Source organism: Macrotis lagotis, chromosome X, assembly GCF_037893015.1.
Source record: "Macrotis lagotis isolate mMagLag1 chromosome X, bilby.v1.9.chrom.fasta, whole genome shotgun sequence".
In the NCBI taxonomy this organism is placed as follows: domain Eukaryota; kingdom Metazoa; phylum Chordata; class Mammalia; order Peramelemorphia; family Peramelidae; genus Macrotis; species Macrotis lagotis.
Window position 1 is genome coordinate 227,398,470 of NC_133666.1, and position 14,473 is coordinate 227,412,942.

A 14,473-nucleotide genomic window follows, 5' to 3' on the forward strand; every position below is an offset into this window, starting at 1 on the left:
AGTCAGAAGACAGGTTTCCATCTTTGCTCTGCCACAGCCTACTTGTATGATCTTAAGCAAATCTCATTAGAACTCAGTTTACTTATCTATGAAATAGAACTATTTCCCTCCTGTCTCCTAGAGGTGGCTCCTTTCAGGTCTCATCAGAAATCCCATTTTTACAAGAAGGCTTTCTTGGTCTTCTTTAATCTTAGTATCTTCCCTCTTTTTTATCCCTTTCCTTCCTATTTATCCTGTATCTTAGTTCTTTTCATGTTATTTTCTCAATTAGATAGTGAGCTCCTTGAGAATGGGAACTAGTTTGTTTATTTTTTTCCTGGAAAGTAGCGACTTTCTTTATATACTCAGTTTTTAACACCATACTTAATACATAATAGGCATTTAATAAATTTTGATGACTTAACCAATTAGACTATATGACTTCTGAAGTTCTTTCCAGCTCTAAACCACGTATCTAGTGATTCTAGTATCCTTTCCAATGACTCACAAAATCTCAATGAAAAACAGTTCTTTAGTTCCCCTCAAGTTTCAGCCTTGTGCCACCCCATCCTTCCCCAGAGCTCTGTATACTCTAACTCCTTTTGCCTATTCTCTTAAAAGCTTTTGTAGTTTTTGTATCTAGTTTTTATAAGCTAGGTCATTGGCTGATTTAGACCTTAATGAAGAAAAAAAGAAGCCTAACACACTACACCAAGATTGAAAACAGCCATCCCCTGAGACCTACCTAGGCCTTTAGACTCCTAGGCCTTTACGCTCCATTCTCTTTTATTCCATGACTTTGGCCATTAAGAACAATTCCAAACTTCTGAACTAGGTCTCCTAGGAAAGAGTATTGGTTGAGAGTTGGGGATCCATCTAATCATATGATCCTAGGGATCATGTCTCACATTTATTTGGTATTTTAAGGTCTTACAGATAATAACTTTAGAATTGGAAAGAACTTCAGGGATTATCTCGCCCAACTCTCTCATTTTACAAATGGGTAAACTGAGGTCCATCCAGGATTGGTCAATTATTTGATCAAGGTCACACAAGAAGTAAATACCAAATATAGGATTTGAACTAAGATCCTCCAACTTTCAAACCAATGTTTCTGGGGTTTTTTTTTTCCTACTTTACCTCACTGAATGAGTCACTAACACTTAGCAATTGGATTGGATTGGACTGGTTTGTTGGACTGACCTATCTTGGACCTTCCTTTTGGTAGCTGATCCTGAAAAAAACTACATTTTATAACTGCAATTATAAAATAAATAATTCAGAGGCATATTAAAATAACTGCATATTCTCACCCCTTCCAACAAAAGGACAGTGCCATCTCAACAAAATTAATAATTAGCCAAGGGTCTTTAGGCTAGTCACTTAATGTCCTTGACATTATCAGAAAAATGTAAAGAAGAACAAAGGACACTGAATTTTAAATTTGAAATGAACTTTAGTGATTATTTAATGCAACACTTTTACTTTGCAAAGAAAGAAAATAGTTAAGCATAATAGAGTTTTACCTTCTCCAAGAAATGCTAGAGCAGTTTATTCCATGTGGTAGAACTGAAAATCTATGAAATACTCCTGTTTTAGTCAAAATTTGCCCATTAGGGGTGGCTAGGTGATGCAGTGGATAGAGCATAGGCCCTGGAGTCAGGAGTACCTGAGTTCAAATCTGACCTCAGACACTTAATAATTACCTAGTTGTGTGGCCCTGGGCAAGTCACTTAACCCCATTGTCTTGAAAAAACTAAAAAAAAATTTTACCCATTAGGTGACATTAGTTCTATAATTGCATTCAGACTTTAGGGGCCTTCAATTAAACTCTTTCATCTTCACTCTTCTACTGAAGTCCTATTCTGATGCTTTATCATGATCTGAAGATGACTCTGGGTTCTCAAAGTCTCTAATAGAAGGTTCTAAGCTTTCCTCCAGTCTTTCCAAGCTGAAAAGGCTTTGAGTACAGGCCTGGGGGGGGGGGGGGGGGGGGAACTGTGTCTGTAATCCTTGGATTGATCTAGTCAAGTTCAAAAAATCTCACCAGAAATTTGGCCACAAAATGATCATTTTCTTTTCCCAGCATAATTCATGAACAGTGATAATAATAATAATAGTACCTTTAGGTTTGTAACGTGCTTTAAATATTTCATTTGGCTCCCAGAAATGAGGATCTTCATAAATCAAAGCAACTATAAAATAATAACATCTCCATTTTACAAATGAGGAAGCTGAGACTTGTAGAACGTAAATGGTTTTCCCAGGATCACCCAACTAATAAGTGTCTGAGTCAGATTTGTAAACCATTCTTTCTTAACTCCAAGTCTAGTGCACTATCCCAATTTTAAATTAAGAGCTAAGTCACTGAATGACTCTAGTCACAATTGGTTTAAAGAGAAGTCAGACAAACCAATGGTTCATCTAAATATTTTAATAAATCATTTCATTATTTGAAGGTTTTTAAATATATAATGTGAAAATCATACTATTCCAATACTGAAGTTAATTTTTGGAAATGTTAAAAACAGTTCGATAGTCTATGGAAAATCATTAGCTTTTCATATATTACTGAGGGTATAAATATTATGACTTTTTTAGGTTTTTACAAAGCAATTGGGTTAAGTGGCTTGTCCAAGACCACACAGTTAAGTAATTATTAAGTGTCTGAGCCGGATTTGAACTCAGGTCCTCCTGATTCCAGGGTCACCTTGCAGCCCCCGAGATTATGACTTTTCTGTGGCAATGATCACCAGTAGTGTGAAAGAATACAATGGTTTTGACCACATAATATTTTCAGTTGTTTTTAAAATTCTTGCTCACAGATTAATTCCTTTTAAAATATTAATTTTTTTCAAATCCTGAATTGTGGGACTTAGGATGATTTTCATGTCTAAAGTTTACAAATTAATTGTGCTCAGTTCAGTACCTTGAAATTCAAGAAGTGACTCATTAAGCACCAAATATGCTTCATTTGAATACTTTCCTTTATCGTATTTTTTTAGCTTTTTTTTTTTTTTTGCAAGGCAATGGGGTTAAGTGGCTTGTCCAAGGCCACACATCTAGGTAATTATTAAGTGTCTGAGGCCACTCAGGTACTCCTGACTTCAGGGCCAGTGCTCTATCCACTGTACCACCGTGCCACCTAGCTGCCCTCCCCCCATTATCACATTAAGAAGAAAACAATAAGGACCAAATCAGGATGAGGTAGCTTATAGTTTGGACCTATAACTTTGATGATCAAATCCTAGGAAGAAATCTACTGTCAAATGACCTTTCCTCAACCTGACAGATTATCAGTGGGACTGCCCAGAATGTAAACCATAAGAGAAGGAAATTGGGACATCATGAGAGTGTGATTCTGCATGATTTGGAGCTGCTAGGTGGAGCACTTGGATAGAGTTCTGGACCTGGAGTCAAGACTCATCTTGCTAGGTTCAAATCTAGCCTCAGACACTAGGCAAGTCACTTCAACTTATTTACCTCAGTTTCCTCAATTATAAAATGAGCTGGAGAAGGAAATGGCAAACCACTCCATTATCTTTGCCAAGAAAACCGCAAATGAAAATTGAGTCTGATATGACTGAAACAGCTAAAAAACAATAAGCAAATAGCACATACTCAATGATACAGAACAAAAAGTGCAGGACTTTGATTCAGTAACATCTTGATTCTGATCTTGCCTCAGGTGCTTACTAGCTGTGTAACAGTTACTTTACCTCTCTGAGCCTCAGTTTCTTCATCTGTAAAATGGGGATAATAACAGCACCCACCACCCAGGGTTGTGAAGATCAAATGAGGTCAAATACACAAATCGCATCACAAACTTTAAAGCACTCTATTAATGCTGGGTATTTACCATCATCAAAATCATCATCATCATTATTATTGGTGTTATTATTATTAGAATTTTCCATTACCCATGCTTTCTGAATAGCAGAATGTCACTAACCATACTAACATGGCTATTGTCCAGTACCAACTAGACCCAAATCTTGAAGGGGTTCCAAGACTCCAATCCAAAAGTAAATAATGTTTGTGGCAAGAGTATTTGAATATTTTTGCTGATTCAACAACGGATATTTACAAAATGTTATCCCAAACCCCTAAAATACCATAAAATATTTCATTTACTTGTAATATGCACTTCAACTAAACCTCTGCTTATAGGAATTTGCCACTTATTAAAGATTATTTACTTTCTTAGATTTGGCTCTGATTTCATGGGGAAAGTGCTAAAGGTAGTAGAAAGCAATCTATAATCAGGTCAAGAGAGATAGACTTTATTAGTTAACCTAGTCTTTTTATTTTTCCATTTGCTCCTGCAGTGCCCTTCTGGGTGGTTATGCAGACATCAATGGGGTAAAAAAAATCGGTTTATTTTACATTTTAAATAATGGGTCATGAGACTCATGAGGGTCTTCTGAAATTTTCACTTAAGGATACAACATTTCTAGTTGTACTATGAAATAATGCTATATTTTTTAAGTTAATGAACATGAATTCAAGCCCCAGCTCTCCATACTTACTCTGGGACTTAATTTTCCAATCTGTATAATGAGAGAATTGAATTAAATTAACCCAAAGCCCCCCCCCCTTCTGTCTGTGAATCTAAGATTTCATGAAAGGAAATGAAAGGAAGGATGACCAAATTTTGCCTCCTTGAGGACAAAAAGATACTAGAGAGGGGGAGGAAGAAAGTAATCAAGTTAGTAGCAATTTTATGTGATAGTAATGGTTCTCTGCAAGCATCTAGCTTTTACAGAGATAGCACTATAGAAAGATACATTGCTTTATGTAATTAGCAAGTGCCAGTGACTTATAGTTATTTCTTTAGCTAAGTAGGCAGTAATTAAGGGGGAGGGACCAGTCTGGGTGATTGTATATAGGAATGGTTTTTTCACAGGAACTGATACTTCTAGCTGATTTTTCTCCATTTATGTTCCTTTTATATAGCATCTGTTTTTTACATGTGTATATTAGAATTTTCAGAATATCTTTCATCTGTCATTATCCTGCCTTGCAGAGATCTTTTTAAATGTTTTAGTTAAATACATGTAATAAAATTGAATCCTTGTGTCCATGTATTTGTGAAGGGAATTTGTACATAGTTTATGAAGTAAAGGTTCAACTTCTTTACCCATTTATTATTTGGAGGATGTCATCTTCAGTCAACCTAATTACCTGTATAAGAAATGTTTCTTCTCAGGTCAGAGTATGACATTTTCTGTCTTAAGAGAAAATCTCTGAAATCCTCTTTGTTCAATTGATCTCTACCAAAGATTTCAGTCACCTATGGGAGGCTGATTTAAATATAGAAATTTACTTGAAATTTACAGAGCTCTCCAAGGGAAGATTTTCTTTGGACATCAGAGTCAGGTCACTTTCAATAGATCATTTTATTTGTCTTGAGATACAGAAACAAATCTTTTCCAAATATAAAATCGGTCATCCGAGAAGCATTGAAAATGCACTTCAGGGCCTCATTGCCCCTAGGAAAGAATAATGATAAGTACCTGCATGACACTACAAATGAGAATCTGGAGATATTTCTGAAAACCAGAAGTCATAGAAGTTGATTTTGCCTGAAAGGATCCTGGAGCAAATGTGCTTGTTTACCATTTGGCAATGCCCTAAGTTTCTATTGACTATGCAATACTGTGATAAAGATCGACATGGCAAACTAGCATTATTTTCTTTATCATTACCAAAACAGTTGTAGATCTTCAAAGTAATAAAGATAAAACTGCTATCATAATATTATACTCATGTATCATATTCTAGACTTTGTCAGCAGTTTCTTGTATTCAGAGGCTTACAATTCACAGAATCACAGAGGCAAAAGAAAGAACTTCAGTGGTCAACTAGCCCAAACCATTCCTGAAAAACCATTTCCTCTAACTGTGTACTATGTACCTCCAATGAAGAAAAAGTCACAATGTCCCAAGGCAACAGATTCTAACTTTCACTGCCCTAATTGTTACGAAGTTTTTCCTCACATTCAATTCTCACATCCATGTTCATTTGCTCTGGATAAAAATGGCATACAATGGGGTGGCTAGGTGGCACAATGGATAGAGCACCGGCCCTGGAGTCAGGAGTACCTGGGTTCAAATCCGGTCTCAGACACTTAATAATTACCTAGCTGTGTGGCCTTGGGCAAGCCACTTAACCCCATTGCCTTGCGAAAACCTAAAAAAAAATGTCATACAAGTCATCAGATTTGAAATATATATATATGTATGTAAATCATATAAACAAAAAAGAATATAACAATTTTAGCTAATAATCCTGAAATGATGGTCTTAAATGTAGTGAAAGAAAATGAGCTCCCTATTCATAGTGTTGGATTTTGAAAGAATTCTCTGCCTACTATGTTGTTTATATTTTAGTGTAATGATACCTTTTACCTTCTGATATTGAAGCTCAGAATAAACCCAGGCTAGCAACAAATGCTACTGACAAAAGAAAAATGGAAAGGCAAATGGCTATTAAAGCCATATTTGGAAAAAAAGTGAACCATAAAAGAAAAGATAGAACTGTTGCTCAGGGTAGATGGGGCAGTATTAATAGATGACAGAGAAAACAGAATGAAACAACTTTGATTTTACAATTGTTTTCTCTTCAGCTATTCACTAATTTCACTTATTAATTAATTCACTAATTCACTTATTCTAGTGTCTCATGTCATAGATATAATGCTAGATTTTCAAAAGTTATTCTAATGAAACTAGCTAGGTGGTGCAGTGTATAGAGCACCTGCCCTGGAGTCAGGAGTACCTGTATTCAAATCTGGCCTCAGATACTTAATAATTACCTAGCTGTGTGGCCTTGGACAAGCCACTAAACCCTATTTGCCTTGCAAAAACCTAAAAAAAAAATAGGACTAGTAATGGATTGAACTTCTGTTTGCTATATGACTGATTAACCAAAGTTTGGAGAGGTTAGCTACAAAGCAATGAAATTTTTGACTACAGAAATGCTTGAAGATTTTTATGCTATAGAAGGGTTGCTATCTGCTTCAATAAATGAAATTACAGATTTTTGAAGTAATAAGATATTTATCTGCCAAAAAGGATCATTAACTGAAAATAGAACAAAAATGGTAAGGATTGTCACCCAAGATGAGTAGGAAGATAATGAGAGCATTCAGCTGCTCTTGATGAGTTTATCAGGCCCAGAGAAAATACAATCCACAGTGTTGTAAAAACTGGCATTTATGATTGCTAAGTTATCGTCACTGATCTTTGAAAGATCACAAAAAATGGAAGAGGGTACAATAGGACTGAGAAAGGGAAAATGTTTTTCAAAATATTTTTTCAAATTCACATTTTCAAAATAAGGAAGACAGTGGTCTACAAATTATAGGGAACTTGATATTAATTACTCCAACATTTCTAGAGCATATTCTAAAGATGGGTTTGAAGGCATTTAAAACAAGTGAGGCTTGACTAACTTTATATGCTTTTTTGACATGGTCTGTATTGGTAGATAAATCAATGTTATGTAAATAGCATTAGGGGAATGCTATGTGATTTGTTTCAGCAAAACATTTGATAAAGTCTCTTATCTAAGTCTTGTGAACTATATAAACAGATTGGGGAGTAGATGATAATATTAAATTGGATTTAAAGCTGGTTGAATGATTGAGTCAAAAGTATATGCTAATGAATTGTTGCCAACTAGGAAGGTCTCAGGGGAGTATGCAATGACTTGTCCTTAACCCTCTTTACCTTTGTTGTTGTTATTAATGGCTAGTTTGAAAGAATAGAGTGCATGTTAACATTATTTGTGGAACAAGCTAAACTCTGAGGGATAGGCAACATATTGGATAACAAAATCAGAGTGCTAAAAAAACTTTCTAAAGGCTGGCACACTGGGAAGACTAAGAAAATAAAAAAGGATTGGAGCAGCTAGGTGGCTCAGGAGATAGAGCACCAGCTCTGGAGTCAGGAGGACCCAAGTTCAAATAAATGTGACCTCAGATATTTAATAATTACTTAGCTGTGTGACCTCTGAGCAGGTCACTTAATCCCATTACTTGAAAAAAAAACAAAAGAAATAAAAGAAACAGTCAGAATTAAAGAAAGTCTTATGGTTAGGCTAAAAAAACTCAATATTACAAATGCAAAATAAGGAGGTTAAGAAGCAGTCAGTTCAAGAAAGGATGATACTTTGTAACCCAAAGAAAATTATCCAAGTATAGCACAATTTGATGAGATTTTTATACATGGACAAAATGTCTACAACACAGGAGAAGATAATATCTCTCAGTACTCTGTCCTAGTAAAATCACAACTGGAGAATTAAGTTATGGGTATCACATTTTAGGAAAAATATTGACAAGCAATTCTGTTCCTAAAGAGAGGTAACCAGATGTAACTTTTTAACAAGTTAAAATCCTTGCTTATAGTCACCAGCTGGTATTGTGTCAGATGAGATCTGAACTCATAACTTGCTGTCTTGAAGTCTATTACTCTCTATGCCTTTTTTGCTACCCCTGCATGCTGAACTACAAGTATTTGAAGAGAAGCTATGCTTGCTCTATATGGCCTGAGAGGGAAGAACTAGTAAAAATGGGAGGACATTGAAGAGAGATTGATTTTGGCTCAATTAGAAAGAAAAAGTTCTACTAATTAGAGTCATTGAAATCTGCAATAGGCTGCTCTGATAAACTAAGGATCACTTTTTATTTGAATTCTTCAAGCAAACTTTGGATGGCCTCTCACAGAGGATGTTGTAAGAGAAGATTATTGTCCATATATGGATTGAATTAGACAGGCTCTAAGGTTTCTTTTAACTCTACAGTTCTGTGGCTTTCTGTGTGTAAAATGGACCTAAAGACTAGGAATAGTTTGGGGCATTTTTTAGTCTATTAATTCATAAAAGTTTTTAACCAACCCATAGAATTTTCATCAGCCTTTTGCATATTGACCGGCACTAAGCATGAAATGTATGAAAAATATTTATATTACAGGCCCTAATTTCATTTTTCTTCCAGTATAATTTTCTTCTTGTGCTTCATTTTTTGTGCAGAGGTGTCCCTAGATGGATTCCCTAAAAATAAACCAATGAAGCACAAATTTATAAGAAGCCATGTCTATAATTTGAATTTAGGCCTAGCAACAATTTTTTTATCCTAGAAGCTGGCTAATAGTGCAGAGAAGCTAATAAGAAGACCTAGCCACTAAGTCATGAATTGCTTTACCCCAATAACTCATTAAACCATTTGCTAAAATGTAGAGGAAATGTAGTCTAGAAGGTGGAAGGATTACCCACACTGATGAAATGACAGATAGTTTTTAAAATATTTTTGGCCTCTCCCTCATATCTTCCTCCCCTATCCTTTTAGTGTCGTGCACCTATGGATTGAGAGGGAGAAATGAGAAAGGAATTATATTTGTGATTAGATCAATCAAAGGCATAATATAATTTGGTATCTGCTCTGCAACATACAGTCTCAGAGAGTTACCTGGACCACTCAGATTATATGTATAAAAAGCAGGAATTAAATTTACTTTTTTTCCTTACTCTGAAGACAGCTTTCTATCCAATCTGTCACTGCTATTTTTAATAGATCTGAATTTATACAGACCATAAAAGACTGGAACTGGGATTTAGCTTCTAGCTTAATTGCTTTACTTTACAGATGAGTAAACTGAGATTCAGTGAGGTTAAGTGACTTGCCCAAATCAAAACACTAGTAAATGGCAGAACCAAGACTAGACCCATGCTTCCTGTTTTCCTTGTTTCATGTTCATTCTACTATATAGATCAATTTGATTCTTCTGGATTAAATGGAACACTTGGGCTGAGAGTCCTTTCAGGGGAGCATTGTGAGAGATAATGAGTTAATAGCTGTGATGGTCTGTGAAATAAAAATGCAACATAAATACCAAGTGTTACTGAAATTTACATTTTTGTGAACCAAACATACTATCTCCCTGCCCAAAAGATTCATAAGAATATTTAACACCCATCTATGTACCAGATGGATTGTAATGACAGATGATGGGTCCTTCTTAACCCTTACGTTCTGTTTTCAGAAACCACTTTTCAAAACAATTCTAGTTCTTTGTTAAAAATTATTGTATAAAAGCTTAGTATACACCCTGAAATTTTATCAGCCTGGACTTTAGAGACTCTTAGTTAAATAAAGCATTTATTCATAAATATATCTGATACACCTATAAAATGTAAGCAAGATGATTATGAAGCTATCAGAAGGATTAATATATTTATTTAATCTAAAATATATCTCCATATAGTTGGAATCTATTTGTTATGATATATAGGATTGTTATAATGTATGAAATATAATACAATATCAGTATTTACAAAAGACCCAAGACATATATGGATCAAATTGTGTTCATAGTATTTAATCATACAGAACAAAGTAAAATGAGAATCAAAATTAAATAGTTATTACTTCCTATGGAAGAGTTTGATGGAAAGAAGACCAAAGAAAAAGAAAACGAAGGAAAAGAAACTTGTTTTAAAAGCATTATAACCTCACTTAAAAAAAAGTGAGGGGCGGCTAGGTGACTTAGTGGATAAAGCCTTGAAGTCAGGAGTACCTGGGTTCAAATCCAGTCTTAGACACTTAATAATTACCTAGCTGTGTGGCCTTGGGCAAGCCACTTAACACATTTGCCTTGCAAAAACCTAAAAAAAAAAAGTGGGATCCCCTAGAAAGACATGGTGGAAGTTGTAGCAACAGACTCATGGTTGGGGTCCAGGTGGCCCCACCAATTATGAAATCCCCAGAATTGTAAAATGTATATTTATCATCTCATGTCAAAATATTCATTTTAATATTTAAACATCTATGCCACATAATAAACTGTAACCATATGTTTATTTGTTATATTATACCACTATAACATAAATAAATATTTACAGAGAAGGGATTCAGTTATAGCAATATTAAAAAAGGTTCTTTTTCAAAGTTTGCTTTTTAAGAAGACATCAAACACATAGAAACTCATTTTAAATAATATTGTTTGCTGCATGTTGACAAGAGCCAAGGCATTCAATATTTTAAGGCTGATACTACCCCTTTTAACTAATGTTGTTTTATTTATTTTTTTCCCCCAGTACTGTGCATTAAAGATGGAGTGTTATCTCAGCTTTGAATTTCCTGGCTTTATGTCACAGCTTTAGCTGTATTTGAATGTACTATTCTGTATTTAATAAAGATGAGTTACACTGTTGAGCTTTTATTTAAGTAGACACTTTGGTACATAGCTCCCTTTTTTACCCAAAGTTGGTTTGCTTTTGTATTTTTCGTAATATCGAGAAATTTTAGACTTTTAAAGCATGTATCAATATTTGATTTAAAATCATGTCAAAAATAATTAAATTGAAAAATAGCATTGAAATATAAGAAATGCATTATTTCTTCATAAAATGTTTTATGTAACTAATGAAGTCATCATTAAAATAAATGAAAGTCAATTGAAACAACTGGGCTTATAAACACTCCTTCAGAGTAGATTTTGACAGTTGAAACGAGCCCTAGATCTACATTCAGGAGACAGAAAATTCAGGATAAGGCATTAACTTTTCCCTTTAACTTGTTAGGAGATGTTTATCGAAGAACTCTTTACCCATATGGATAAACAAGCCAAATTTTTTACCTGAAATGAGAAAGAACCTTTCTTTGATTATTTGTTGTTGATTGAGTTTCCTAATTTTTGACATTTTTTATCTCTAGTAAACTTATTGATAATATTCAGCTGTTTTAAATTTTCTTTTAGCATATGTTGCAGCAAAAAAATTCTTTCATATCTTAAATTTTGGTGTAGTATTTCATTTGTATGGTGCTATAACTAATTTTTTAAAAGGTTATCAAAAGGGGCGGCTAGGTGGCGTAGTGGATAAAGCACCGGCCTTGGAGTCAGGAGTACCTGGGTTCAAATCTGGTCTCAGACACTCAATAATTACCTAGCTGTGTGGCCTTGGGCAAGCCACTTAACCCCATTTGCCTTGCAAAAACCTAAAAAAAAAAGTAATCAAAATAAACATACTAAATGAAAGCTCATAATCACTGTTTTCCATAGGAACATTAGCTATGTTCTCTTTATCCCCCTTTTATTCTCTCAAGAGCATGTAATTGGGAGTTGTGGGACACTAATACTGTCATGAAATGTATTATGTTCAATTCAACTCAGGAATATGTAATAAACACTTGTTTCAGAATCACAGACTCAGAAATCATTGAGCAATGTCCTGATTTCTTATTTTTTTTTACTGATAGAAAAGAGGATATTACAATTGATTGCTTTCATTTTATTTAGTTATCATTGTCTCTAATTTAATAGCAAAGTATCTATAGCCTCAATAGCAAAAAGACAAACCTTTTATTTCCATCTTTAATTGATTCAGTTTCATTTTGAAAGTTTCCCTCTTTGTCATTATTAACAAGAACTTTCTATTGTTGACTCACTGTATCTGTATAAAATTAGTTTCCCCTAATTTAATATATAATGTGTCAGTATTTAATTACTGGACAGCAATATTAGTGAAACTCTCTTAACATCTTGTGTCAAGATTTGAACTTTCCAAATTATGTATTTCAGACGTTGAGAAAGAAGGGACTTAATGGTTGTGACAGTCCAGACCCTGATGCAGACGATTCAGTAGGTCACAGCCCTGAGTCTGAGGACAAGTACAGGAAAATTAATGAAGATATTGATCTAATGATCAGCAGGCAAAGATTGTGTGTAAGTACCGAGAGCGCCCTTCGTTTTTTTTACTTCTGATATTTCTCTGAACCTGGCAGGCATTGAACAAGAAAGAAAACAAAGGCTGTGAAAGCCCCGATCCTGACTCTTCTTATGCACTCACCCCACGCACTGAAGAAAAATACAAAAAAATTAATGAAGAGTTTGATAATATGATCAAGAGTCATAAAATTCCTGTAAGTACCAAAAGGAGATGAGATGACTGGTCTGCTGAAACTGCTGCAGTAACAAACCTTAACCCCTTCAGTTCTGGCTTACTCTAGTCAGTATCTGAGAGAAAAACAAAAAATGACCCACATAGAAATAAAAATAAAAATAAACTTGCACTTTAAGGCTTTCAAAGTGCTTTATATATCTATAGCTTTATTATCTCATTGCCAAAGATAGCTCATTTTCAATGAATATAAGCATTATTTTATTTGGAGCTATTTTATTCTAAACAGTAGGGACTTAGGAGGATATTTTAGGGCTGAAGATTCACAGGGAACAAATAGGGATGTGACCTATGATTATATTGGCATGGGAAACTCCCAATTGCAGAAATGCCCTCTACCAAAACAGATTTAGCACTTGTCCTGTAACTTTTAATCTTAGAAAGCTGCCTAGAACACTGAGAGGTTAAATGACTTGCCCAGTGTCACACAGCCAGCATAGAATAAACTTGAGTCTAGGTCTTTCCTGACTCTGAAGCTGGCAATAATGTTGTCTTTCCTAGAAGGAAATTAAAAGTTAAATGCAACACACTCCAGCTTTATAATACTTCTACCATAAAATGTGCCTCAATAATACACTGAAAGAAAATGTTGAAAATCTTCCTGGAAACAAGTTGAAAATATTTTCAGTGCTCACACGTAACAACACACACACACAGAATTAAAATTCAACCCACCTAATAAAGAAATCACACAAACATTTTACTCCTAATGAGACCAGATCCTAGGACTCTACACTAAGTTCAGTAACAGCACTGAAGGGTTAAAGCTATTTGCTCGCTGCAGAGAAACAGACTGCATGAAAAAAACTCATGGTAAAATTTGCACCTGTCTGTGTGCTGGGGTGACGTTACAGCTTGATCAGGAAATTTGCTTCGCCAACATCACCATTTTTCATGCTTTAACATTTGGCTAAATTTTGTTTTAACTAAGTCAAAATCTCTAACAGTCAGTCATATGCCTTGCCAGATACTTGAGAAATAACTCTGCATGTGCTATTTTGTTTATATACAAAGGTAGAAGAAAATACCTACCTTGGTTAAACATTATCACTATCCAAATAATGTTAAGTTTGTGATATAAACTGATGAAATTCAAAGCTGAATGTATCTTACTAATGTCACAATCTTAATATTATTTCAACTTTATAGGTGGTAATTAATTTCTCTTAAAAGTATCTTTCCATTTAACAATAGCATCCTTAACTCAAAGAAGGAGATAGACTGGTGTCCGTAGTGAGAATGTGCTAGAAAAAGTATTGTCTATAAATGCCTATTCTAAAAGAAAAAATCCTAATCATATAAATTCCTAAACTTAATTAGTAGCTATTTAATCATATTAATGTTGATTAAACTCATAATTTTTGGTTAAGTAGATTTTATGTCAACAACAGTTTTTGTCTATTTGGATTTATACTATATGTTAAGAGAATATAAAGTATCCTGTTTTAAGATACTCTAAAAAAATGAAATCTAATTATGGAAGTTTTGCAGTAAGAATGTTACCACGCTCTGTATCAAGGGAAGGTATGGA

At 34.4% G+C, this 14,473-nt stretch overlaps 1 protein-coding gene across 12 annotated transcripts in view; it reads left to right on the forward strand.

Moving 5' to 3' along the window:
• MEF2C (myocyte enhancer factor 2C) overlaps nt 1–14,473 on the forward strand; it is a 211,989-nt gene that overhangs the window by 147,414 nt on the left and 50,102 nt on the right. For 9 of the 12 annotated variants that reach the window (XM_074207590.1, XM_074207592.1, XM_074207591.1 and 6 more), the window contains one exon: nt 12,564–12,707. In XM_074207590.1, coding sequence (XP_074063691.1) covers nt 12,564–12,707 — 144 coding nt within the window. Of the gene's footprint in view, nt 1–12,563; nt 12,708–12,766; nt 12,905–14,473 lie in introns of all 12 variants that reach the window. The other 3 variants (XM_074207598.1, XM_074207600.1, XM_074207601.1) reach the window with 2 other exon arrangements.